The 25,793-nt window shown below is 46.5% G+C and overlaps 1 protein-coding gene across 1 annotated transcript in view; it reads right to left on the bottom strand.

Moving 5' to 3' along the window:
• Positions 1–25,793, bottom strand: part of SNX29 (sorting nexin 29) — a 443,554-nt gene that overhangs the window by 221,040 nt on the left and 196,721 nt on the right. Inside the window, exon 16 of the mRNA XM_025046099.1 lies at positions 6,528–6,634. Coding sequence (XP_024901867.1) covers positions 6,528–6,634 — 107 coding nt within the window. The remainder of the gene's footprint in view (positions 1–6,527; positions 6,635–25,793) is intronic.

Genomic DNA, 25,793 nt, shown 5'->3' with positions numbered 1-25,793 from the left:
CCAGTACTAGTCACGTGGTACCAACCTAAATATAAGGGAGGAAAGTGCAGCAGTCCTGTTTGTCCAGGAAGAAAAAAACAACACAGGCTTGATAAACACATAGGATAGTCTGCCATAGCCAGTCTGAGCCAGGTCACCTGCAACCAAAAGCCTCCCAAATGATATAAGCACCAACAAGGTGCCAGGATCACAGCAGATACTGGGACTATAACGGTGAACAAGACAATGCAAGAGCTGAATTTACAGCCCAGAGAATGGCGGGGGAAAGAATGAGGGAAACAAGAACACAGACAAAATAGGCAATATATATACCACACTGTCAGGACAATGAGAGGGGACACGGGGTACAATGAGATACCTGGGGGTAACTGACCTGTCTTCAGGAGTGCAGAGGGATGATCAGGGAAGGCTTCTAGTGTGAGATCTGAAAGACCAGAAGATGTCAGCTAGGGAAAATGGGCAGGAGTGGGACATGGAGAAAGAACAGGGTTCCAGGGGAAAAACCAACCTGTGTCAAGGTCTGGAGATGAGCGAGCTCATGTGCATTTGGAAAAAACAAGCTCAGAGCTGAGAAATATGTCTGAAGAGGAAGGCAATAGCATACAATGTCTTACATTAACACGTAAAAAATGTGTGATGTTTAAATGAACCTAAGAGCAAAGATGAGCAGCTGGAGAGTTTTTAACAAGAAAACAGCCCAAGCCAACGGGGCCTAAAGTAGTTTTTTCGTTATTCCACCATGACTCGGCCATCTGCCCTCCAGACCCATTAGTGACAATTCCTACATGTTACTCGTGAGCTGGGCTCTCAGGCACATGGTTCAACCCTGTCTCTTTACCTGGCATATTCTGAGCACTGAGCCCGACCCCGACAGGACAGCACCTCCTGTGTCTTGTTCCATCCAGACCATACAAATCCTTCTAGGGGCCCAGAAGTAGCTTCAAGAAGCTACTTCCTGCCTTTGGGAGGAAAGCAAATATAAAACAGGCCCAAAATAGTGTGAGTCTGAGAAGCTGAAAACCAGCCACCATAATTACAACTATTTTTATCTAACGCCCAAAAAAGAGTACTGGATCATTTTCCAAGTGTCTCTCTAAGGAAGTTCACGTGTTCATTCGCAAGTACTCCAGACTCCCAGTGCAGAGACACAACCGGAAATGAGGCTATAACAGAAATGGAAGCCAAGCCGAACACACAGGGTGGAGACACTGGGCAAACAGCAGGGCCGGTGGCACCATCACCAAAGAGGGTGGCGACTCCACCATGAAATGGGAAAACAGATGCCCAAAGGTCCACAAGAAAAATCAGCAGATGGTCAGGGACAAACTAACAAGTTCGGGAGCATAGGCATGCCCGCAGAGGGCACAACTGTCACCTGCAACTGAACATGACCCGCCTAGTGCAATGGGCGATGGAAGGCCAAGGGACACGGAAGAAAGAAAGAAGACCTGCCTGGTGACAAAGGGGCATCACCCACTGCATTCCTTTGCTACACCTGGCGAGTCACCTAAGCACACAGGAACACACTGCGGACATCTGATGAGCACAAGGGACATCAGAACAGCCCTGCTTCCTGAGCAAGCACTCAGGTTTATTTACATCGATAAGGCTTCCATCAGGTAACTGTGTCTGTCAACTAGAATTTATTCCTATTATCGCTCTTTATCCCTGTGAAATTCCCTTGGGTTTGACGAGTTCATAGTTAGCACGCTCATCACTGCTTTCATGGCCCTGGCTCTCCTTTATTCTCCTTCACAGTTAGGAGGTAAAGCCAGGCGGCCAGGTTCCTGTCTCTAGCCAGGCATAACGAAGCATTAATGGAAAGCGCCGACTCCACAGTCAGACTGCCAGGGTCACATCCCGTTTCTACACGCGCAAGCCCTGTGACCTTGGACTGGTGACTTATCACCTCCAAGCTTCGGTTTCCCATCGGAAAAGATGCAGCGAACATTACATTAGACGATCCCATGTAACACAATTAACACGGGACTGAGAAAGGCAACCAGCTCTCAACTTACGCTAACTGCTATTACCACCATAATGTCTGATGGCTGCTTTTCTTTAAGCAAACGTCACTAAGTGCCTAATAGGTCACAGAGTGCCAAACAATATAACAGACCCTCAGAAAACACTGGTGGGAGAAATCCTCCAGGACCAACAAATCATTTCTTCAACTAATAAATTACAAGTAAAGAAAGGGAGGGGAGAGGAGATACGAATGGGAGAAACTAGACTGAGAGACTTACGGGGTCAGCCAACCAGTCACAACATGTGGATGGAGCCCATTTAGAACGTTATCCAAACATCTGTCTGGATAGCTGAACGCTCACCAGATATTTGATGATACTAAGAAATTATTGCTGAATTTTAGATGTGATAATGATATTATAGGGTTTTTTCTTTTTTAAAAAGGGGGCCTCATGTTTTATTAGAGATAAATTCTGAGATACTTTAGGATGAAATCAATGTCGTACTTTGGATTTGCTTCAGAGTTCTGTGAGAAGCTGGGAAAGCCGGAGGACGTCTGGATGAAGCAGGACTGGCCCCGAGGTGACAGCTGCTGCAGTTAGGTGATGGGCATCTGAAAGCTTGATATATTTTTCTCTGCTTACAAATATTTGAGGTATGCATAAGAAAAATATTTTTTAAAAAATACTGATGGAGCCACATGTACAATACAGCCTGCCCGCTGTTTCTTCAGAGACCGTCATTGGGGAACGAGATCATTCATGAATCGGGGCACATGGACGGCCTGGAATCCCACGGCCCTGGTGGAGACCTGCCAGCTGTGGTCACACCTCCTTATCTCCAAATTTTTCAATTCCCAAGGGCCAGTGCAGCTGTGCCAATGACATGGCTGTGGTTGATATTAACTAGAGTCAATATATAAATCTGAGCAAATGGCAGAATCAAGAGTCAGAAAAGACCTGAGCGTGACCATCTTGCACGGATTAGATGCTAAGGTTCCTTCCCGAAGCAACTGAGGGGAACAGTAAGCAAGGGGCCCCCTTGAAAGGTGCTCTGTCAAAAGATGTCCCCCTCTCTGATATTCCAATCTGAGATTCACTAGAACCGGCATGGGACCCCCTCTATAAGGCTTTTAATGATACTGTGTGTTTTTTAAGAGCTCCTATCTTTTACAAAGATATTCTGAAATATTTAAAAATTAAATGATATAAAATCTTGGATCTGCTTCAAAATACCATGAGACTGAAGAGTAGGCCAGGACAGAAATGAAGCAAGATTGGCCAGGAGTTACAAACTGCTGAAGCTGGGTGATGGGTACGAAGAGGCTCATTATGCTATTCTATTTTTGGACATATTTCAACTTTTCCATAATAAAAAGCTTTTAAGAACTCCTTGGAGGTTTACCCTTGTTAGTCATTCACGCTTTAGTGAGAAGTACACCAATCCCTCTAGAAAAGAGAACTCCTAACCAGTTTTCACTCACACATAACGAGCACATAAATACTCGGTTTTGTTTCATGAGAAAACCATTTTTCCCCCTTACATGAGGTGAGAACCTGGTTATAATCACTCAGCATCATGTTATTAAAAAAAATAAATAAAAACACGCTATACACTATACTTTTCATTTTGAGCATCAATTCCATTTGATCTCAGCTCAGAGTTCTTTATCCTGAGTCTTTACATGACATTCAGTATTTAAAGGCTCATCGTTCTTTTAAAAATGACTCTCAAATACATCAAGAGTGTTGGAACCCATTGGTGCCAATTCAGGAAGCAAAGTGCTGGCGGTTTAACTGCTCCCAAGGTCTGAGCTGCTTCAGGAACTTTTATATTTTATTAAAATGATGATCACGTTCCATCATCTACTGTGTGCGATTATGAATGTATTTTTTACCAGCTTGATGCTTAAGCTCACTTTTCCATTAAGAGTAACTCTGTCATCATAATGAGAAAAAATGTGGCTAGTAAACCATTTATGTCACCCATGAGCAAAAATTCAGGGCCTAACTACACTCACACAGTAAATAATAAGTATCCTATTGTTGAAAAATCAATCAACAGCTGGCCTGGGAGGGAGGAAAGATCCGTTTGTAGAGGATGAACAGGCAGCACTGAAGTGCGGCACTCAGGTGAGCAAACAGCAGGGACGCGGGCCTGGAAAGCGAGACGTGGGACAGTGTGAAGAAGGCAGCGTCAGGGAGCCCTGGTAAGCACGGAGTGGGAGGGGGAATGAAGGGAAATGACATCTACCGATCATATGCATACCGATCGAAGCCATGTATGAGCTTTGGAAGTCGGTATCAGAAACAGAGTCTACCTGAGCTAAACGGGAATTACCGTTAGCAGCCAGGAAAGTGAGGGGATCCGGCTCAGAGAGGGACTGGCAGCAAAACAGCTCTGGCAAGTTCAATGCAAGAACGACGGGGGAAGTGCCGGGATCCCGCCAGTGAATAAGCGGCCTGCCGGCACTTCTGCCACTCTTGTGTAAGTCCGGAGTCAGAGCCTCCGCCGCCCCGGCTCAGGTCACACACACACCCCTAGGCCAAAGGAGGGCAAGGACTTAGATTTACTCCTCCACCAAAACAGCAAGCAGTGGTGGGAAGGTCATTCCTCCAGGAACTCAGGACAGAAGGGAGAAAAGGCATCGAGACACCTGCTGTCCACCACAGGCACTGACCCGGGCCCTCAAAGCCACCCTACTTGTATATGCCACTGACTACATTTTACTGACAAGGCTTATGGAGGGTAGGTGGCCTGCCCAGGAATACATGGCAGTAAGTGACAAATGAAAAAAAAAAAAAAAAGAGAAGTACATCAACTGTCCCCCCACATTCTTTCATGACTCCATTCCCACACGTGTTTACAACTTTCTTGGTAAAAGCCAACCCATTAATAAAATGGCAGATAAGCATCACAAAGAGCTCCATTTATGCTAACAGAGGGATTGGCCAAAGTCTTGGTGTAATTCAATGCGAACAATATCCACAGATGAAAGATCACTGACAGAACCTTGCTCTGCAACCAAAATAAAATAAAAAAATCACTCTGGGGTCGTAAATGCCATTGGAGGAACATCTCTGCCTCGACCCCACCTCTAGCACGCCGACCAAAGCCATCAACTCCACTGCTCCCAGGCTTAGGGGCTCCCACAAGGACACACAGTGCGACATACGTATGGCGCATTACTGAATTATACACTTGAAACCTATATAATTGATTAACCAGTGTCACCCCAATAAATGTAATAAAAATAAGAAAAAGAATTTTAAAATTTTGAAATAGTCATTTTGAAATAAAACATCTTACCTATGAAACAAAAAAAAAATAAAAAAAGGAAGTTAAGGCTGGCTAGAGAAATCTGCACTGTGACGCAGCGGTTTGGTGCTTAACGCAAGTGGATCTGACAGCGGCTTGCAAGTACAGTTTATGCTTACGAGTGTGTAAGCAGATAAACACGCATGATTTGTAATAAACGCTACCCCCACGTAACCACAACATATAGAAACGCCTACGTTTCACGTGTTAGGTGCCTCATCAAAAACTTAGCTTCCTAGTTTTGCCATTGAGTATGGGGATAATTAATGGTTTCTGATAAAAATACTGTATCATATCAAAGAAGCACCTTCACTCTTCGTTTATCAAGAATATTTTTATCAGATATCGATGGTGGATGTTATCTATGATTTTTTCATACCTATCATGATCGGTAGCTGGTTTTTCTCCTTTGACCTATTAATGAGCTGACTTGATGAATTTCCTAACATTAAGCCATCCCTGAAATCCTAAATAAACCCTACTTTTATGTGGATTGTTCCTTTAAGGTGTGACTGAATTTGATTGGGTAATAGCTTTCTAAAACTGTTACGCATTTATGCACAAATGAAACTAGTCTACAGTATTTTTTCTTATACTATCTTTGTCAGGGCTTTGTAAAAAAAATATATCAAAGTAAAGCACACTTGAACCAAAATACAGAGATACAGAGATATGTATAAATATAGATATATAGACACAGGTATAGATGTAGATAATGCTTTAAGTAAATATAAATAGGGAAGGGCTTTTGTGTATACTTTGAAGGGTTTCCTAGAAATCACCGTAAAAACCTGCAGGCTTGCTACCTTCTAGAGAAGCAGTTCTTTAATTGCTTTTAGAACGATTTTTTTTTTTGCTACCCTTCAGGCAGTCGGCCTCGTCTTTAACTAATTTTGATAATAAACATTATCCTAGAAAACAGTCCATTTCATCCATATTGTCACCTTGATCAGCACAAAGTTGTACGTGGCATGCTCTCCTGTTTTTAATCGTCTCCGAATCCAAGTGTACATTTGCTTTCTTAATTTCAACATTACATATTTATGTTTTCTCTTATTTCTTAGTCGAAGTTACCCAACACCTCAATTAAATAGTATGTTTCACAGAACCAGCTCTTCCTTTTATCAGGTATAATGGTTTGGATGTTTTGCTAACATCTGTTCATCAGGCTGGGCCTGTTTCTGGAAAGTTCCCAAAGCAGCCGACATCAGCAATAAACACACAGACTCTGCCAGCCTTACCTCGATGAGCTTCCTTTCATAGGAGCTTGCTAGTTCCTCAGCGACTTCCCCTGGCTTCTGCTCAGTGACGGTAACTTCTCCATCGACATTCCAAAGATTTGGTACAACTTTAGGAAAAGAAAGACATTCCATAAATATTTTAACAGTAATCAAGTTTTTCTCCCAGCCAAAAAAAAAAAATTTTTTTTTCTTCTTTTCCAAATGGCTTCTTCAGAGAGAAAGCTCTTTCTAAAGAGAAAAAGAATCACAATGACTGACTACTTCAACAATGCAACACTTTCACACACGTGCAGTGAAGTAAATGATGAGCTGTATTTAAAAATGGAGGAACCGTCACAGAGACAGACGCACGTGAGTCTGGGGAACAACTTTGTCACTACCTCCCATTCCAGGGGAAAACGGACAATATGCTGGCAAGACAGAAGAGCCTACACGTGCACCTTTTGCATTGGTCGAATTTCTTTTTCTCCAACAAAAAAAAGTTTTCCAGTGAGGTGGTGCCTGCCTACAGCCCAATCTAAAACGACAGTAGGGTCAGAGTACGTGGCCTGCCAATGAGAACTGGCGCTGATCAACCATACTTAGACCAAAAGCAAAGCAGCTTCCGGGAAAACCTCTAAAACCAAGGCATAATGGCAGCGCAAAGGCATCGTAACGAGACTGGCTCCCGGGTCAGCGCAAAAGTCAGCAGGATATCGAGAGAGGAAGCAAAGAGAAGAGTGAGGGCCACGGAGTCCAGGTTAAGAAGCGTCGACTTTAATGGACAGACATTTACCAGGTTTTTGCACGTGCAGTGACACTTATTTGCAAAAGTGTTTTAAGAAGATAAATGATAAAGAGGTGGGGGTTGGGTCTGTCTTAAGATAAGGCAGGGGTTGGGATATAGTACATTCTCAATAAATATTGGTTGGAATTATCTAGCTCATTCCCAGTTTTTATTGATTTACACAGGACCGATGGAAGGGGGTAAATAAGGAAAATCCAAAGGGAATTCGCCCAGGCATGATATGACAGAGGCTAGAATTAGCACGTAGGCCATTACATAGGTGTGACATTGAAAACAGGGCAAAAGATGGTCAAATGACATAAGGGACTAGGAGGGCTGAGGCACAGACTGCGTGAGTAAACGACAGGGTTTGTTCGATGTTCTTGAACACAGCGTGTTCCGTGTGCTCTCTGAAGCTAACTGAACAGAACTGGATCCCACCCCGGAGGGCTTTACTATGTGAAATAAAAAAAAATTAGAAGACAATTTTCCATTGAAAAAAATTAGCACGGTAGACACGAAGAGGTATTTCTACTTGTAGGTATATATCCATATATCCTTGCCTTGTAGAGAAGAGAAAATAAATAAAAATTGGGAATAAACCAGGTGATTCCAGGAAAAGTAGAACAAGAACAGGAAAGAACTCCTGCACCAGTGGTTAAGGAAAAGCTCCGATGGCGTGTAATAAGAACACGGATCAGCCCAAGTCTGAAAGCCAGCGGCAACTATGCAGATCCAGTTTCCTGCGTGTTCTGGGAGGTGAAGCTCCTGGATGCCCTGATCGAGAATGATGAGATGCCACTCAGGCAAAAGAAGAATCTAAGGCTCGCTTTCCAGTGCCTGGAATTTGAGAGACAAGGGGATGGGGTGAAAGGGAGCGGCACGGAGGGAGAACGTGGAAGTGGGGACATGCTGAGCAAATATGGGGGTCACTGAGCCTGAACTGACCTGCGGCTCCATCTGCAAGCCTTCCACTAAGCAATCGTCCATCAAGCCTCAACCAGCTAGAGCCCGTACAGGCATCAAGGCCCCTGAATGACAACACAGAACATACTGGAATGAAACGCTAAATGGTTTCCACCCTGGTAGCAGTGACTACAGTTCCAACCACTACTTCAGGGAGTGACCAGATAACAATGTGAAACCTGAAATAGGTATTCAGAAAAAATTTAAAGGACTTCCTGTTAAAATTAGCAGACCAAACACATTAATTTACATTTATATCCTCTCAGCATCCCATTAAAATACCAATTTTAAAAATTCTTTCTCCAGGCCTTGCCCTTAAAGAAAAAGAATGAGAGAGGAAATAAGACAACAAAATTTTAGAAGCTGAGAACAAAGTAAATAACTGGTAAATAACTTGACAGACCTGAAAAGATTTCATTCATAGCCTCAAGTGGGCAACATCAAAATACCACCTGATTAAAATGGATTAAACAGAAGACTAAGGGTTTAGTCTCCAGAACAGGTAAAGCAGTGGGTATCTACTGAGTTGAAGGCAGAGGTATCTAATTGAAAATAGATCAAAATAAAACATGTTGAAATTTTGAGGTCCTTCCATTCCCCCCCTCCCCCTGCCCCATTTGCAGAACAGCAGGCAGCCAACATATACCTGTAAGAAGGGAATAGAAAGCATTTTCCCAGAACTGAAGTGAAAAGACCTGAAGTGACCAATTTGGGGGACTCTCCAGTAAAAAAAAAAAAAAAAATAGCATAGCCAGATCATCCCACCAAGAAATGATCAGAGTTTTAAGCCAGCTTTTTAAGACTCCACTCCCGCTCTGTGCAGCCAGACAGAAATCATCTTCCAATTGAGACAAGCACCTAAGAGGAAAGATAGGGACCACAGTAAACAGACAGAGAAAAATGACTTGGAGGAGAGACACAATTTAGGGAGAAGTACACTTCAAAAGCAAACTAGCAGTAATATTTCCAGAGAGAGAAAAGATGGTGTAGCTGAGAAACGATAATAGGAAGATATTTAAAAAGAAGAAAAAAAAATAACAGAGAGCCAAAAAAAAAAAAGCGAAACTAAGATAGCAGAAATGGAACACTAGACATAAAAGCTAGGAAGTAAGAAAATCTCCAGAAAAGAGAGTCAAAGGATAACGAAATGGAAGATAAAAAATAAAAATGGAGGTTTACCATATGAAAAAAGCTCAAGTTGGGGGGAGGGAGGTGGTAACACAGAGAGGAGGAAATCAAACATGATTCCGGAAATGGCCCGGAGCCGACAGGAGCTCGGAGATGGAAGAGCTCCACGAGCGGCCCGCACGACGGATGAACCGCACTCTCACGCCTCCCGGTGAAATTGTACAACATGGGGACACAAAGAGAAGAGGGCGCAAACTTCCAGAGGAGAAGCAGAGTCGTACAAAGGAGAGAAAATTAGAAATGGTGTAGGATTTCTAAACAGCCAAACTGTAAGCTAGAAAACGACGAAGTGACACCATCGGGGGAAATAGTTCCAAGCTAAAATTATACACTAAGCTTAACCAAGTGACAGGTAGGTAAAGACGTTTTCAGACTTGCCACCTCTCAAAACTGTGACTTCCCACCCAAAAGAAAGATAAGAAACCTAGTTAGAAAGAAATGGATTCCAAGAAACAGGGGCTCCAACACACAAACATGAGTGAGAAAATTATTCCTAACTATCAAAAGGTGAAAAAAACACGTACGGCCATTACAGAGGAAGGAACGAAGCGCGGACACCTGCTACAACACAGGTGACCCCTGAGAACACCACGCTAGGCGAAAGGAAGGCCACGTGCCGCACGTGCCACTTACACGAAACGTCCAGGACGGGTACTGGTTTCTGGGGGGAGGGGGGCAGGAGGGGCGGGGAGAGATTGCTAATAATGCTAATAAGTATCTAGGGTTCCTTGGGGGAGGGGGTGACAAAAATATTGTACAGTTAGACAGTGGTGACAGCTGCACAACCCTGTGAATACACCGAAAGCCACTCAACTGGGCACCTTCGAAGCATAAATTGTCTGGTGTATGAATTATATCCAAGGGGTGGGGGTGGGGGGTGGCGGGCTGCAGTGACTGGAGGGGACAGGGCCACAGAGTAGCCGGGCTTCTTCCAGCGACAGCAGGTCAGAGGCCTCCAGGCGAGGCTGCCTCGGGATGAAGCTGAGGTGCCGAGGTTTTGAACATAGCAAGATTTCCTTAACTGAGAGAGCATTTGGAGTTGAATTAGTATTAAGTACATAGACACCAACCAAAATTTTTCCTTAATACGCTATTAACTCAAGAGGAACCAAAAAGTTGTGTAAAAATAATAATTATGTACCTCACGGCTCGGTTGGATAGCATTTTCCAAGTCATGATAATGTAATCGTGGAGCAGGGATCAAACTGGAAAGATTATATGTCTGTACTGGGTGGGTGGGTGTGTATGTGGTGGGGGTGGAGGGTTCAAAGAAAGCTAATCTTCATCTTCCAGGGTGAGAAATCAATAAATAACACCTACGACTGCAAAAGCAACAAGTGGCAATAGACACATTTTCTGAGACATCAAGGCAACCACCAAAGAAACCAGTTAAAAGTTGCTTGTGGGGGTGGGAAATGGGGGAGGGAGGTGGCTGGAAGCGTCGGGTCTTTTAGAATAAACTGTGTATAAAAGTTTGATTTAAGAAAAACAAACTAAATTTGATTTTTGATAAAAAGCAGGATTTGGGAGGAGGCTGCGCTTAGCAATGAGACTCAGAGAAGTTAGATAAGACCGCAGCAGAGCCCAGCAGAGCAGGGCGGGCACCCCCACCGTGAAGGTGGGTGTAGCTGGCTAGGAAAGCCTGGTGCTAGTGCACCTCTAAGGTTTAACGAACATGTAACCACATGGGGTGACTTGCTCTCCAAATGGCCTTCGGCTCCTTGCCTGGCCTAGGTGTCTCTCCTCCACAAGGGACTCTGCTGATCAGAAAACATGGCCATCCAGCCTGCTGGATGTCTGTACATCTCCTTAGAAATCAAGCCACTGGCCTTTTGTCCTCAGGCCCCAGGCACATTTAAGAGGAATCAGCAATCTTCTGCGCTGAAGGAGACAGAGGCATATAGAAGCTTTTTAACTTCTAAGACTGGGGGACAGACCTTGGACAGTCATGAATTTATAGATCTCTTAGAAACTAGTCAGCCAACCTTATCCTGCAACCATATGACTTCCTCCTGCTTTGGCTCAGCTCCTACAGCTTTAATAAACTTCTACTCCACCTTTAATATAACGTAACAAAAGACTAATCTCAACAATCTCACACCCTCCTCAACAGGGGGCAGCCTTTAAGATGGCCCCAGGATTCCTCCCTTTTGGAAGTCGCATTTTTAGATAATCTCCACCCCTGAGTGTAGGCTGGACTGCCTGATCATCTCTAATGAACAGAATATGGCAGAAGGGACAAAATGTCTCTTCTGCGACGAAGTTATAAAAAGACTGTGGCTTCTGTCTTGGGTGTCCTCACTCACTCTGAGGAATACCAGCTGCCATCTCATGAGAGAGACCTACGTAGCAAGGAAATGACATACCCGGCCACCAGCCAGCAAGGACCTGGTGTCTGCCACCAGCCATATGAGTCGACATGGATCCTCCCCTAGTCAAGCCTTGAGATGACAACTGCAGCCTCAGCTGACGCCCTGACTGCAGCCTTGTGATAGACTGAGCCAGAGCATGTGGCTAAGGCACATCTGGGTTCACATCCTACACAAACTGAAATAAGTAAATGTTTGTTGGTTTAAGCTAACGCGGGGTAACTAAACCAGTGCCTTCAACCGTTCAGCAGTTTACCTCTTCAGAGACTACTCTAAGACTCTGAGTTCGAACTTGAAGTTACAAAGATGGTGACCTTGTTCCATACATGACATTTATAAAAAGGAAAACTAAGAGGGGACTTTGCCAATATAGCTCTATAGCTTACGGATTAATATCAGGAAAGTGGAGGGAGCCATTTAATTGGCCAGAGACTTCCCACCTCTCTATTAGCAAGGTCATTATGTGTGAGGCACAAGAAGTCAGCCATCCCATTAAGTTTATACAAGCGCCACCTAAGATTTGTTTATTTTCAAGTCAAGAAGGTGTCATCTGCAAGAGAACATTTGTGTGTTCAAGGAAAGCAACACAATAAAAGTCTGAGTAACGTCAAGTCATTTGAGAGACAAAAACAGCAAGTTACACCCCCATTCCATCCCATAATCCCTGTACATCCCCCAATAAGCCAACGAACTTGGAGAGGATCAGTTGTGATTGAATTCTGAAACTCGAATCTGAACAATAAACACAGATGTTGTAACTGATCAAACTAAAAGTGTGTTGTTGTCTTTTTAAGATGCATATTTCCTGAGAGCGATCTGTCTGTTGGTTTTAGAATGGAGAGAGAGACAATAGCCCAGGAGAAAAGAATATATCTCTCTACATGTCAATAATAGCTCACTCTGAATCCAAGAACACAAACAAGGCTTGAAACATTGGTCAGCAGTGCAATCTTAAGTCTAAAACTGAATCATTAACAACCTCAGCCTATATCTGGCAGTGTTCAGAACCTGCCATTCCACCTCGATCAAGGACTGCAAGAGTAATACAGCTGCCAGCACCTAACTGGGCAGAACCTGCCATCTACATGGTTAGATATTTCAACATTGGATGAGAACCTCAAGTTGTACTGAAAAGGCCAAAACACAAAGATAGGTCCAAAAGCAAAAAGAAGTAAGGGCTGTATTTAGTGTGCTAACCAAAATTTGAGGGCTGCATCCATACACAATGATTCTCATAAAAATAAAATAATATTGCTTCATCTTATATAACACTTGGGCATTTATTAACCATCTTCAAATGCATCATCTCATTGAATGCTATTATTATGAACACTGCTTTGCTGGAACAAGTGTGGGTACCTGCTGTCTTGTAGGGACCACTGTCACCTCACCCAGGAGGAAGGTTCTCCATTAGAAGCTCAAGGTGTCCCAGAGTTTCCATCACACTGACCTGGCTTGCTGAGCTCAGTCTGGCCATCGAAGCCTGTGCCAAAGGTGAAGATGGCCACATTATTCGTCCAGCACAGGATGCCCCATTAACCCAACTGACCTGGTCAACATCCACGTTACTCACAGGAAAATCTGCACTCGATTAACTTGCCTGCGCTGAGTAGTCAGCTAACTTCTCCTATGTTTCCATGATGGCATAATTATAGACATTAGGCTTCAAATGGAAAATTTTGGCAAAAACAATAAGCTTTCTCTTTTTAAATCTAAACAGTCAGATGCTGAAAATGTGTTTGGTAAAAGCACAAAAAACACTGACTTTAAATCAGAACTATTTCTCTGTTTCAGAAAAGCTGTGGGTTTGCTAGCACCATGAGCAGGTCATTTAAACTTAGACAACACGATATGGTTCTTCAGCTCCTTGCAGGCCCCCATTACTGTTTGGAGGTATCTGTGATAAGTCATCTGAAATAAGTAGACACTATGCGGCTCTCACTAGCAGGCACCAGAGAACACATGGGGTTTTCTGCCTAAATTATTTTAAGCAAAACTTCAAATACCATGGAGAGCGGCACGGCAAACAGTATGATAAGGTTACTGTTTTGCTTTCAATTTGGACAAGCTTAGCATGACCCCAGATACAAACAGTGGGGATGCTGGTGGCAAAAGAGGATAAAGAACCGTTTTCAATTCAGAGACGGCGCCCTTGAACATTCTGATGCACAAAGGAGGTGCGCCGGGCCGTGTACCAGCGGGCCAGGTTCTGTATGATGGCAAATCTGGGACACTCTGAGATTCCAAACGACACGGTTCCTCCTGGGTGAGGCGACAAGGATCCCTACAAGACAGCAGGTAGCCCCCAGTTGTTCCAGCAAGGGAACAGTCTTCACAATAATAGCATTTTCCAAGTGTTCTCCATGGCAAGTGGAACGCTAGCCCCCAGTTGTTCCAGCAAGGGAACAGTCTTCATCATAATAGCATCCCGCATTTTCCAAGTGTTCTCCATGGCAAGTGGAACGTACGGTAAACAAGACAGCGTGAGCTTTGCGATCAAGACAGATACCAGATGCAAAGTCTGGCTCTACCACTCGCCAGTGAGTGACCTTGAGAAAGTCTCTTATTTACTCAACGACTAGCTGCTAAAGATTACATGTCAAGCATGAGACACTAGGGATTGTTAAGTGGGGAGTGAATGCCAATGTGAAGCTCATTCTCGAGTAGGGGGACTCAGAAAATAAAGAACTATTTAACGTGTCAGGCTGTGAGCAGTGCTCAGGGAAGGTTAAAGTGTGCGAAAATGATGGTGGAAGAACGCTAATTAAACAAACAGCAAGGAAAGGCCTAAGGAGATACCATCTGAGCAGAGACCAGAATAAAGTGGGGGAGTGAGCCATGCGAAGCCCTGGGGGACAGCATTTCCATGAACTGCAAGTGCAAAGGCCCTGAGCTGGTAGGCACAGGCCTAGCCTGTTCCCAGAACAGCAGGGAGGCCAGTGCGGCTAAAGAATAATGGATGACGGAAAGACCAACAGGAAGTGAGAACACGAAGAAGAGGGCAGGGGTTTTCAGGCTGTGGTATTTTATTCTGAGCAAAATGGGAAGCCCTGGAAGATTCTAATCAGACTTTTTTTTTTTTTTTTTTTTTTTTCTTTTTTACCCTTGTTTCCATCACAACCTTTTTTTTTTTTTTTAAGATCATTCTACCGGCTGGACGAAGGGGAAAGTGGCCAGGAGGGGAGATGCACAGCTCAGGCCTCCCTTCGAGGAAAGACTTGCCATTCTATTGTGAGGAGTACCGTTAGCTGACGACCTCCAGCTCTAGCATCTTGCAGCCGTGCTACCCTTCCTGGGCCACCTTAGCCAATGGGTGAGCACAGAGCGGTATCTCTGTCCAACGTGGGACACCTCTGATGAGCAATCTTTGCTCAGAGCTCCCCACTGGGCTGGGTGGGCAAAACTGTTAGATCTGCAACCACGTTTGAGGCTTTCCCTGCCCAATGCCACCTGTCCCCTTCATCTTGCATAGGCACTATCCCCCAGTACACCTCTGCACGGCTAATTATGTCTCAGCATCTTCTTCCTAGACGATCCGACACGCAGCTAGTTAGAGCGCCATGGCAGAGGTTTAGAGAGGAAACACTGCTGCTGGCCCGGACCATGGTGATGGCGATGGGTGTCAGAGGAGTGGAAGAAGGCAAGGAGGAAATGAGAACTGCTGACAGGTTTGATGTGGGGTTTGGGTGAAAACCAAGATTTTTGGCCTCAGGAACCAGGAAGAATGAAGTTATCATTTTACTGGTCTGAACAAGTCTGAGGAAGGAGCAGGTGACTGTCCTAATGCATGGCTGGGAAGAGATGAGTGTCCACTATAAGTTGGTTTTCAGACAAGTTAGGTTTGATATAACTATGAGTCATCTAAGAAAAAAACAGCACAAATGCAGTAGCCTATAAGTCTGGACTTTCAGGGAGATGTAGAGTCAGGAGTCGATGGCGTAAAGACGATAGAAACCCAGGACTGGCTGAGGTCATCCAAACTTTGAAAGCTGAGGTTCCTCCTATTACAAAATAATAACAGGCCCAACCCCAAAGAGCCACAGGATGAAACACCACTGCCACCCAGCTCAGCTCCAGGTTCACAACAATCAGATGTCACCAGGCAGCAGGTCTCTGGCATCTCAGGAGAGTGTCCGTCGGCTTTAACACAAGGGATGGCTTTGTAGGGATGGAACAACAGATGAACTCAGAGGCTGCTCAGCTCATTTCGACTTTGGGGAAGGGCGTCCCCCCAAACTGGAACGCTTTATTCAACCTAGAGTTTCTCAGGAGAAGCCAGGCCGTACTTAGGGAGAAGGCAGCATAAAACAGACGTGAGATCATGGCACTCGGAAAGGAACAGTGCAGGAGAAGGTCCCATGACCTAGCCCTGGCCTCAGGCTTCAGCACAAAACGTCCAGGGGCAGCAGTAAGGCAAACGGGCCACTGCCCACCGAGCCCTCTGGGCATGGCGAGCGCGGCACCGCCCTGATGACTCTCATCATCGCACTTAAGGCCTGAAATACCATCGCATGACGTCACCATCGCAAAGTAGAAAACAGAGGTGTGGGTTTTTTAAACACTGTAAATGCATTAACCCCGGTCTGCCCGACTGCAAAGCCTCAGCCTCCTCCCAACTCGCCACACTGCCTCCCACCATCCGGAACCTACTCGCCGGTGTGGTACCACCTTCCACTTGTGGCAGACTTCCAGGGCCATGTGCTGAACGCTGGAGGAAACCCACCTCCCTATGTGCATCTCTCCCTCCCTCTCCCCTCCCTCTCTCCTTCTCTCCACGCCAACCCCCCACACACGTACCCTCACATTTTGGGTTGCCTATTCACGGTATGAGAACACTACAAACTTCAGACTTTCTGGAAAGTTGAAACCAAATAATATAGACCCACCCACCTCACGGAAAGATGATTCTCTGGTACAAAGCAGTGGGCTCATGTGATAGCCAAGAAAATGTCATGCAAAGAAAATGTTACCCAAAGAATGTCCTAACATGTGATATCCACATCAACAGAATCTACCCAGAGAATGCAGACTTGTCTGCATCCGTCAAGAACAGGACCAGGACCCATAGATCGAGAGGGGTGTTTTATAATAACTGACAAGGAGCTGTATATGATGAGAAGTGTGGGCAGAGGCACAAGGCATCCCTGAGTTCAAACCCTGGCTCCGTCACTACCTAGAGTGAGATCTTGGGCACATTACTGCAGTCCTCTGAGCCTCAGTTTCCTCGTCTATATAATGGGGATAATGATATCGTCCGGTGAAGACGAAACAAGAGAATGTTAACTACTCTATATTCTCACTCCAAGCATTAAAGACATGGTAATTTTTAAAAAGACAAATGCAAAGTGACAGCTTGCTTTCTTTTTCAAATAAAGACGCCTTTTCATTAGACGTTTCCACCTCCTATAGGTCTTTCCAGAGAAATCTGCTCACCTGTTTAGATGTCGCATCTCGCTTCCAAAAGATCATCTAAATATATAACACATGCACAGGGACAGCTGGGAATGGCTGTTGCATAAAACCAGAACTGTCATCACACCCTTCGCCAAGCACATTTTCACCTGCTCATGTGACGCAGCCTAGCAGAGGCTCCGACAGAAACTCGAGTTGTGCTTTTCCCCCTAAGTGAAAAGTACTTGGACGGTGAGAATCACTTCTTTTGCTGAAATAAAACATGCAGCCAGGCGTGCCAGACGAGTGATTTCTTGCCCTGATCTAACTGCTGCAAAAGTGTTTGCTGAACAGAACACTGGGCCCGACCGCACTCGACAGCCCCAGGGAGGGTCGGCTTGTCAGCAGTGGGACAAGGTGACAGGGATGGCTCCAGGTGGTTTTAAAACTGCTCATCCCGAAATGCAGATGTGTCTAGGTTCAATAATTAAACTAATAATAACAATATGTGTGAGTGATGTGGTTCCATTTTGGTGGGAGGGAGGGCGGGAAGAAGGGAGAAGGAAGGACACCAGCCAGTGTGTACCTGGTGGTCTGAGCAAGGCCATACCTGAGCTGTTAGCCTTGGTAACCTGGGGCCTGCAGAGCAGTGGATATCCACCGGTGTTTTCACTCCAAACCTTGGACTCATTTTATTCAAAACAACAAGCATGTATGACTCCCGCGGCTCGTTCTTAAAACAGTAGAGCGACCCTTATCAGAGGCAGAAATTGTTCACCTGTAAGCCCTGGGTTTATAGGATTCGAAACCTTCCTTGGGAAATCACTGTACAACCTGCCCTTAAGAAGAGACTCCTGCAATTTCAAACACCCGTGCAGAGGATTTCTCCCAAGGGCCTGGATCCTAGGACTCTGCGCCGTACTACCGGCAGTAAGGTGTCGTGCAGTTAGAAAGGAAATCTGTCAACAGAATGAGAGGGACACAACAGTGCAAAGCCACAGGAGCTGAAGTCAGACGGACCTGGGTCCAAATCCCAGTCTGACCGCTTTTTGCAAGGCACTTGGCTGCCCCGAGCCCAGCCTTCCGCTCGGTAGAGAGGGGACAGCTGCACGCATCTTGCAGGGTCCCGCTGGAGGATTAGACAAGGAAGTAGATGAAGCAGCTAGCAGAGGCCTGCTGCAGAAAGCACGCCCCACACCCGGTGGTGGCGGTCGTTGCAGTAAGTGATGGAACGTCTCGTCGTGACCTTGCCTGTCTACCTAGACTAGAAGTGCCTTAAAGGCAAAGGCTCCATCTTGTTTCTCTGAACCCACAAAATGTTTATAACCAGATAGGGCACAAATTCGATTCTCAATACCTCCCGACTGCCTGCCCGATGCCCCCTGGAGTCTGCATGTACCAACTTACCAAGAACAACGGTCAGTATTTGCCACTCCTGCTGGAGCTGCCGCTAACTGACCAGCATCTTTAGCATGGCTCTCAGGCCTTGTCACTACATTTTCCTTTGTTTCTTTAACAAGTTTATTTTCTCAAATGATAAAAGTAACACATGTTCACTGCAGAAAAAACAAACTCATTTTTATATTTTTATGCCCCTGTTGTACATAGGCCAGAGCTCTGCAAATCAAGGAACGGGAAGAGGGTATCAGTCCCAACGCAGCTGATATGTCACATGAGAATCAATTATATTTCTAAACAGCTCACATCCTCTCAAAGGTGGGTACACACCCACTCTCTCACTTGTTCCACAAAGCTACTCGGGGACTGGGCGACTGTCCAAGAAGAGAAGACACAGTATTAAAGCAACAGCAGTCAGTATTTACTGGATGCTTACTAAGCGCCCGGCACTATTACAGCGCTTTACATGTACTGACATATTTCATCCTCCTTCCTATTCCAGGTGAGGAAACTGAGTCTACACCCTTAACCACTATGTTACACCAGCCCACAGGAGCTCCAGCCTTCGACCAGACCAGTCCAGCCTGCCTGGCACAGGCAGATGCAAATCCCGACTCCAGAGGGAGGGCCTGAGCAAGCTTCAGACAGACTGGGTATGCTGTTCCCCAGGATGTTGGTTTTTTCCATGTGACGTGAGTGCCCCATACCAGAAAAAACATGACTTCAAAAACCCTGATATTCTACATAGAACCACTTGTTTTCTGTTTCCCATTTCATTATCAATGCAAAAGTAATACAAAAGCTCCAGTTTGTTTTAAAAAATCCAACCCAAGAGAATTGAACATATACGTCCACACAATAGCCAAAAGGTGGAAGCAACCCAAGAGTCAATCATTAGTGAGTGAACGTATAAGCAAAGTGTGGTATACACGTACAATGGAATATTACTCAGCTTTGAAAAATGAGGAAAATGGAACACATTCGACAACTTGGATGAACCTGGATGACATGATGCTAAGTGAAATAAGCCAGACAGAAAAAGACAAATACTGCATGACTCTACTTTATGAGGCACCTAAAGTAGTCAAATTCATAGTAGACGGTGGTTTCCAGGGCCTCGGGGAAGGGGGAATGGGAGTTCTGTTTAATGAGCACAGAGTTTCAGTTTGGGACAATGAAAACATTCTACAGATAGACGGTGGTGATGGCTGCACAACGGTATAAATGTATTTAATAACACTGACCTGACAGTTCAAATTGGCTAAGATGGTCAATTGTATATGTATTTTACCACAATTAACAAAAATTTTAAAGGAATGAAGTACTGACACATGCCACAACATGGGTGAACCTTAAAAACATTACACTAAGTCAAAGAACCAGATGCAAAAAGCCACATATAGTATCATTTCATTTATATAAAATGTCCAGAATCTGCAAATCCATAGAAACAGAAAGTAGTTTCATAGCTGCCAGGGAAAGCGGGGAGAGGTGGGTGAGAAATGACTGCTAATGGTACAGGATTTCTTTTCGGGGTGACGAAAATGTTCTGGAGTTAGACAGCAGTGATGCTCACACAGCTTTGTGAATATACAAAGAAACACTGAATTGTACGCTAAAAGCAGACAAATTGTACGGTACGTAAATTATATCTCAATAAAAAATTTTAAATACCTAAGTATGGAACGCAGAAAGCGCAGGTCACTATTAAGCACAGCCTCCCCCTCCCCCCAGTCCCCTTCTCCTCATCACTGTCACGGATGGTCCTGCTGGGCCACATACTTTCCCATGTATTCATATGCACAGATACTTATTTACATACTGAGAGGTTTGGTTTTGTCTTGTTTTATAAAACATAAACGGCATGTCACGTAGCCACGTTTCACTCCACAGCCAGCCTGGGCAACCGCACCCCGCCTGCACAGCTAGACCAGCCTCACTCTTTATCACAGCCGCCTTACAGGAAGGAAGCACGATCTAGTTCTCCAAGCTCGTATTGATCCCAATTCAAATAACGCACCTGTCTCTTGGTGCACCTGTGATAATCTTTCTCTGTGATGGAATCCTAGAATGGAACGGCTGGGTCAGAGGTTACACATAGTTAAAATTTTGATAGTTCGCAAATGTTCCCAAACCCAAATTCTCACAGCGTGTTCTGTGACCTTGAACAGCTATCTCGCTTCCACAGGCCTTGGGGTCCTCATTGATGAAACCGAGCGGAAGACTTTCTAAGTCAATTTCAGTTCTAACATTCATTTTGTAAACCACGAGCTCAAGAGGAAGCATAGCAAGGAGTCAAGATGAACTGGAGGAAGTACTCTCAGTCACAGCACAGCCGCTGTACCAGGGAGGATTGGCTAAGCAAGCCCAGAAGGCAAGCAGCAGGAGGAAGACACCAGAAGTCTGAAACATATTCAAAGAAACAAGGCCTTGAGCCATGGGACTGACAAGCCACGGGGCAGGGACTTACACGCCCAACGTGAGGGACACAGGTCTGGGCTCTGAGAAGTGATTCACCCAGCAGGTACCTCAAGCAGTGTGCAAGGACGATCACACCTGAAGCCTGATGCCCAGAGCGGGAAGGCAGTCAGCTAACGCCAGTAACCCAAAAGACTGGGAAGGAAGATGATCCAGGAGGAGTTTAAAAAAGCTCACGCGATTAAAGCTGGAGATTGGAAGTCCGTCCCTGCTGCAGGGACCCGCAGGAGGGCAGTGTCAAGGCTGAAATGGAAACGCCCAGAACACAGGCAGGGAAAGAAAATTCATCATCCCTGCAACTCAAGGTCACGGTGAAGTCAAACGTTTCGAGGGGCAAAAAAGGATCGGTTTAGAAAAGAAATCACGTTGAAAGCTCACATCTCTTACAGATTCTAAAGAATGCCACAAGGTCAGGTCACAATCGAAAGAAAAATGGGGTCACGGAGAAGCACAAGAGAAGCCTCAATGTGGCAGCCGCTTCCTGAAGGGACAGAAGGAGGAATAAGGATGAGTAGATGCTCGTCAGGAGGAGCAGAGGCCAGAGCAGTCGCAGGCCCCAGGGCAGAGGCACATGCTCGAGGGGGCGGGAGGGGAAGGCTGCTGGCGTGGGGGTGGAGAACAGGGGCTCGTGGACATGGCGGTGACCTCAGCAGGGAGATGCATTAGATCAGCGTGGCCCTGATCTAATGGACTTAATCTTATCCATTAGATAAGAGTGGACCATGGGCCACCCTCAACAGAATCACTTGGAAAGGGATGGGATAGGTGTGGGGAGCGTTAAAATGCAGATTCCTGGACCCCCGTTCCCAGAAGTTGAGCGGGAGGGGCAAGAATCTCCATTTTAATAAAATACCCAGGTGGTTTCAGGGAATTTTGAAAGCCAGGGCACTTGGCGATGAGAAAGTATCCTAAGACAGACCAGGAAATGGGAGAGCACCCAAGGGCTCTCCTGCGGGACCCACACGTGGCCCTCCAGGGCCAGCCCCAACGCCGCTCCTCAGCACTGTGCCCTCTGTCACAGCTCTCATCAAGGCTGCAGGGCAAGAGAAGGTGGAGACACACCTGGCGCCCCCACACCCAGCACCTAAGGGCTTGTGCGAGCAGCGGGAAGGTAGAGGGAGGAGTCCATTCAACCCACAACCCTCTAACGCAACCAAACCTGCGCCGCCTCCTCTCAAAGCTGGGGCACAAGGACCCAGCGGCCCAGCCACGGCTGCTCCAGATTCCGACTGACTCCCTTGAACACCTGGAAGCTGAGGGCATTTCCTTTCCACGTGAGAAAGAGGCCAGGACATACGTGGAACGACATGATAATAAATGACCAACCAGAGGCTATTTCAAACAGCCCCGAGACGTTCGGCAGCCCTGACAACTTCCCAGAAAATCTTAATTCTATCTCAGAAGCCAAAGCAACTCAGGGCAGGAGGAACCCGGGGAAGGAACCGGCACATTCCCAGCCAGAGGGCTGAACCCGCCTCTCTATCTCTGCGCTGATGGGACGTCTCGTCTGCTTACGGTGGCCCCTTTATATTTGATTGTTACAGGCAGATAGTGACGGGAGACAGAAGTCCTCCTCCGACTAAGACTCTAGGAAATTTCCCAAGGGGGGCCGGAAGTCCTCGCGAGTGTCTGATTGTGTGTTAGATAAAAAATCACCACTCCACACTTGGCACCTCTAACTGAGGAGACGTCAGATGTAGAAACCAACTCCCAAAACTTTGCAAGTCCCATGTGACTTGGGCGGATGGAAAGTATCTCTTCCTCTTAGCTAAAATTGTGAAATAATTTTTTGTAAATATGTCTTTGACCCCAGTTCCTGACGGAGTTCCTAAATTCCTTGGAATTTCCTGGATGACAGGAGAGGCTTCTGGTCTAATCAGGTGGCTGTGGGTGGGCTTCTGGATAGCTCCTGGGTGGGAGCTGATCACCAGTAGGACCAAGCTGTGACTAGAAGCTTGGAACTTTCAGCCATGCCACCCTAGACGGGGAGAGGGGCTAGAAACTGAGATAGCAACCCTTCGTGCCCACGTGATGAAGCCTCCATGAACATCCCTGAGATGCGGGGCTCGGAGGGCCTCAGACCCGCTGGGAGGCGAGAAGCTCCTGCACGCGGGCCCTTCGAGACCGCAATCCACGCGCCTCGTCGGCTGGCCCTTCTGTATCCTCTGTGAGAGTCTGTACAATAAACTGGTCAACGGACGTAAAGATTCCTCAGTTCTGTGATCCGTCCTAACAGATCACTGGGCCGGAGGGGGAGGCTGGGGAAAGCCCCAGTTTGCAGCCAGGGGCCCAGAAGTGCACTGGTGACCTAGCCCTCATGGCTGGCGCCTAAGCGGGGCAGGTCAAGGGACCGGGGTCTGTGCCACTTGTCAGCATCAGAACTGAGCTGAACTACAGGACACCCATTGGAGAGTTGGCTGGTGTGAAAAAAAAATCCCCACAGACTGGTGTCAGAAGTGTCGTGAGGAAGGTAAAACAAAGCGTTTTTTCTTTTAGAAACACAACTCATTCTCCAAAAAGGCTCTAGAACCCCAATGCCACAGAGGCGTTTTCCCGGCACAGACTGCTAAGTGGTTGCTGTGGGTCACGTGCTCGGGTGCCATGGGGAGCAGGACATGCTAGGCTGCCACCTTCCGAGCACTTGCATGTGTGTGGAAAATGAGCAAATAAGTAAAGAGGACAATTTCTGAAGCTATGCAAAATATAACCAGCAGAAAGTGCCTTGGGGAGCTTCTTTAGACGAGAGATTGGGCCTCTCTGAGGAGACAAGATCATCCATGGAAATACCACAGGGAGAATATTCTGGCAAAGGGACTGGTGAATGCTATGACATGGGATCGAGGGACAGAAAGAAAGCTGGTCGAGTCAAAGCATGATGAACAAGGAGAGTGGTGAGAGATGAGATGGAAAGGCAGGTGGCAGCCAGAAGATACAGGGCCTCGCGGGCTGTGAGGAGAATTTTCCACCTATTCTCATGGACAGGCAAAGCCAACAGAAGGCTTTAAGCAGGGGAGACAGCATGATCTCTTTTCATCCCAGAGGCCCCGGGGCTCCTTCCTAAGGCCTCTGCTCCTTCCCGCTTTCCGCAGTGGAAATCAGACTTCAGGACAGAAGCAGACACCTCCCTCTCCCTCACCTTTCTGCCTGGGATGGTCAGAAGAGGTCTGTCATCTCTGGGGTGTATTTTGGAGCTGACAGGACTTCCTGATGGATTGAAATCGGAGAGGAAGTATGCAGAGAAAAGACAACTAGACTTCCGGTGTGAGCACCCAGCTGGTGGCACTGACTGAGACGGGTGTGGCAGGGAGGATGGCTCCCCAAAATGCCTACACTGTAACCCCTGGAAGCTGTGACTATGTTACTTTAAACAGAAGAGGGCCCCTGAAGATGCTTAGGACCTTGAGGTGGGAAGATTATCTCGGACTGCCCGAGTGGGTGCAATCTAATCACATGAACCCTGAAAAGGAGAGAATTTTCTCTGGCTGGAAGCAGAGAGAGAGGTGGCAGAGAAGGAAGACAGACGAGACGCAGCAGAAGGGGAGTCGGATTCCAAGAGTGAGAAGGAGCCAAGGTGCCACTGCTGGTTCTGAGACGCAGGGGCCATGTGCAGACACTGGGGAAAGCTGGTGGGAGAACCAGCAAAAAAGAGTGAGGACCCTGGTTCCACGACCACCTGGAACTGAATTCTGCAACACCTGAATGAGCAAGACAACAGATTCTCCCCTAGAGTTCCCAGACAGGAACACGATGCTGCCAAACCCCCGTTCCCGCCCAGAGAGATCCGTGTCAGACAGACTTCTGACCTCCAGAACTGTAAGATGATGCGGCTGCGCTGTTTTAAACCACGAGGTTCTGAGCACGTGTCAGTGCAGCAAGAGGAAGCTAATACGATTGGGAAGAATGCAGAGGGATGGAAGGGTGGGCAGGTGGGCGGGCAGAGGGTGCTGTTTCAACTGTCATAACCCCAAGCGGACCAGGCAAGGAGGCAGGTGGTTATGCACAGCTGGAACTAAGGGCAGAGGTCAGTGGTCACACTTGCCTTATACCATGAGCCCCATGGGCAGAAGACCTATGTGCTCAGGTCTCGTATCCACTGTAAGCCAGACGGCAGCACAGTCCCAGGCACAAAACTTGACCCTCCACGTCCCTGCCATTCATCGCCACTTTTCCTTGCTATCGTTTGCAACCGACCTGCCCCAAAGAGCTGCCCACACTTACTGTCCCCAATCCCTCTTCTCCTTGTCTCTCTTCAATAACTGAGCTTTCACCCCGCCAGTCTACTGACCTGTTCTGGTCAATGTCACCAAGGGCTGCCATCTCGTTTGAGCCACCATCAGCCACTGACACGGTTGCTCACTCTCTCCTCCTTTGAACATGTTCTTCACTTGGCTTCCGGGACCCCACACTCTGTTGGGGACCCCCCTTCCTCCCTGGGCACCCCTTCTCCATCTCCTTTGCTGGCACCTCCTCCTTCTTCCTGCATCCTCTTAATGTGAGAGGCCCCAGGGCTCAGCCCTAAGTCCACCTACACTTGCTCCCTTGGGGATCTCGCCCAGTCTTGGGGTTTTAAATACCACGATATGTCCACACCTTGGAGGTCTGTATTCACGGAATCCAGAGATCTCAAACTCAGGACATCACACCACAACCCCTGCTCGGCCCCCGCAAAGCGTACTCTGCCCAAAGACATCCCCATCCCGGCCGAGGGCA

This window comes from Pteropus alecto, unplaced genomic scaffold (genome assembly GCF_000325575.1).
Source record: "Pteropus alecto unplaced genomic scaffold, ASM32557v1 scaffold34, whole genome shotgun sequence".
In the NCBI taxonomy this organism is placed as follows: domain Eukaryota; kingdom Metazoa; phylum Chordata; class Mammalia; order Chiroptera; family Pteropodidae; genus Pteropus; species Pteropus alecto.
This window is presented reverse-complemented; position numbering and strand designations above follow the sequence as displayed.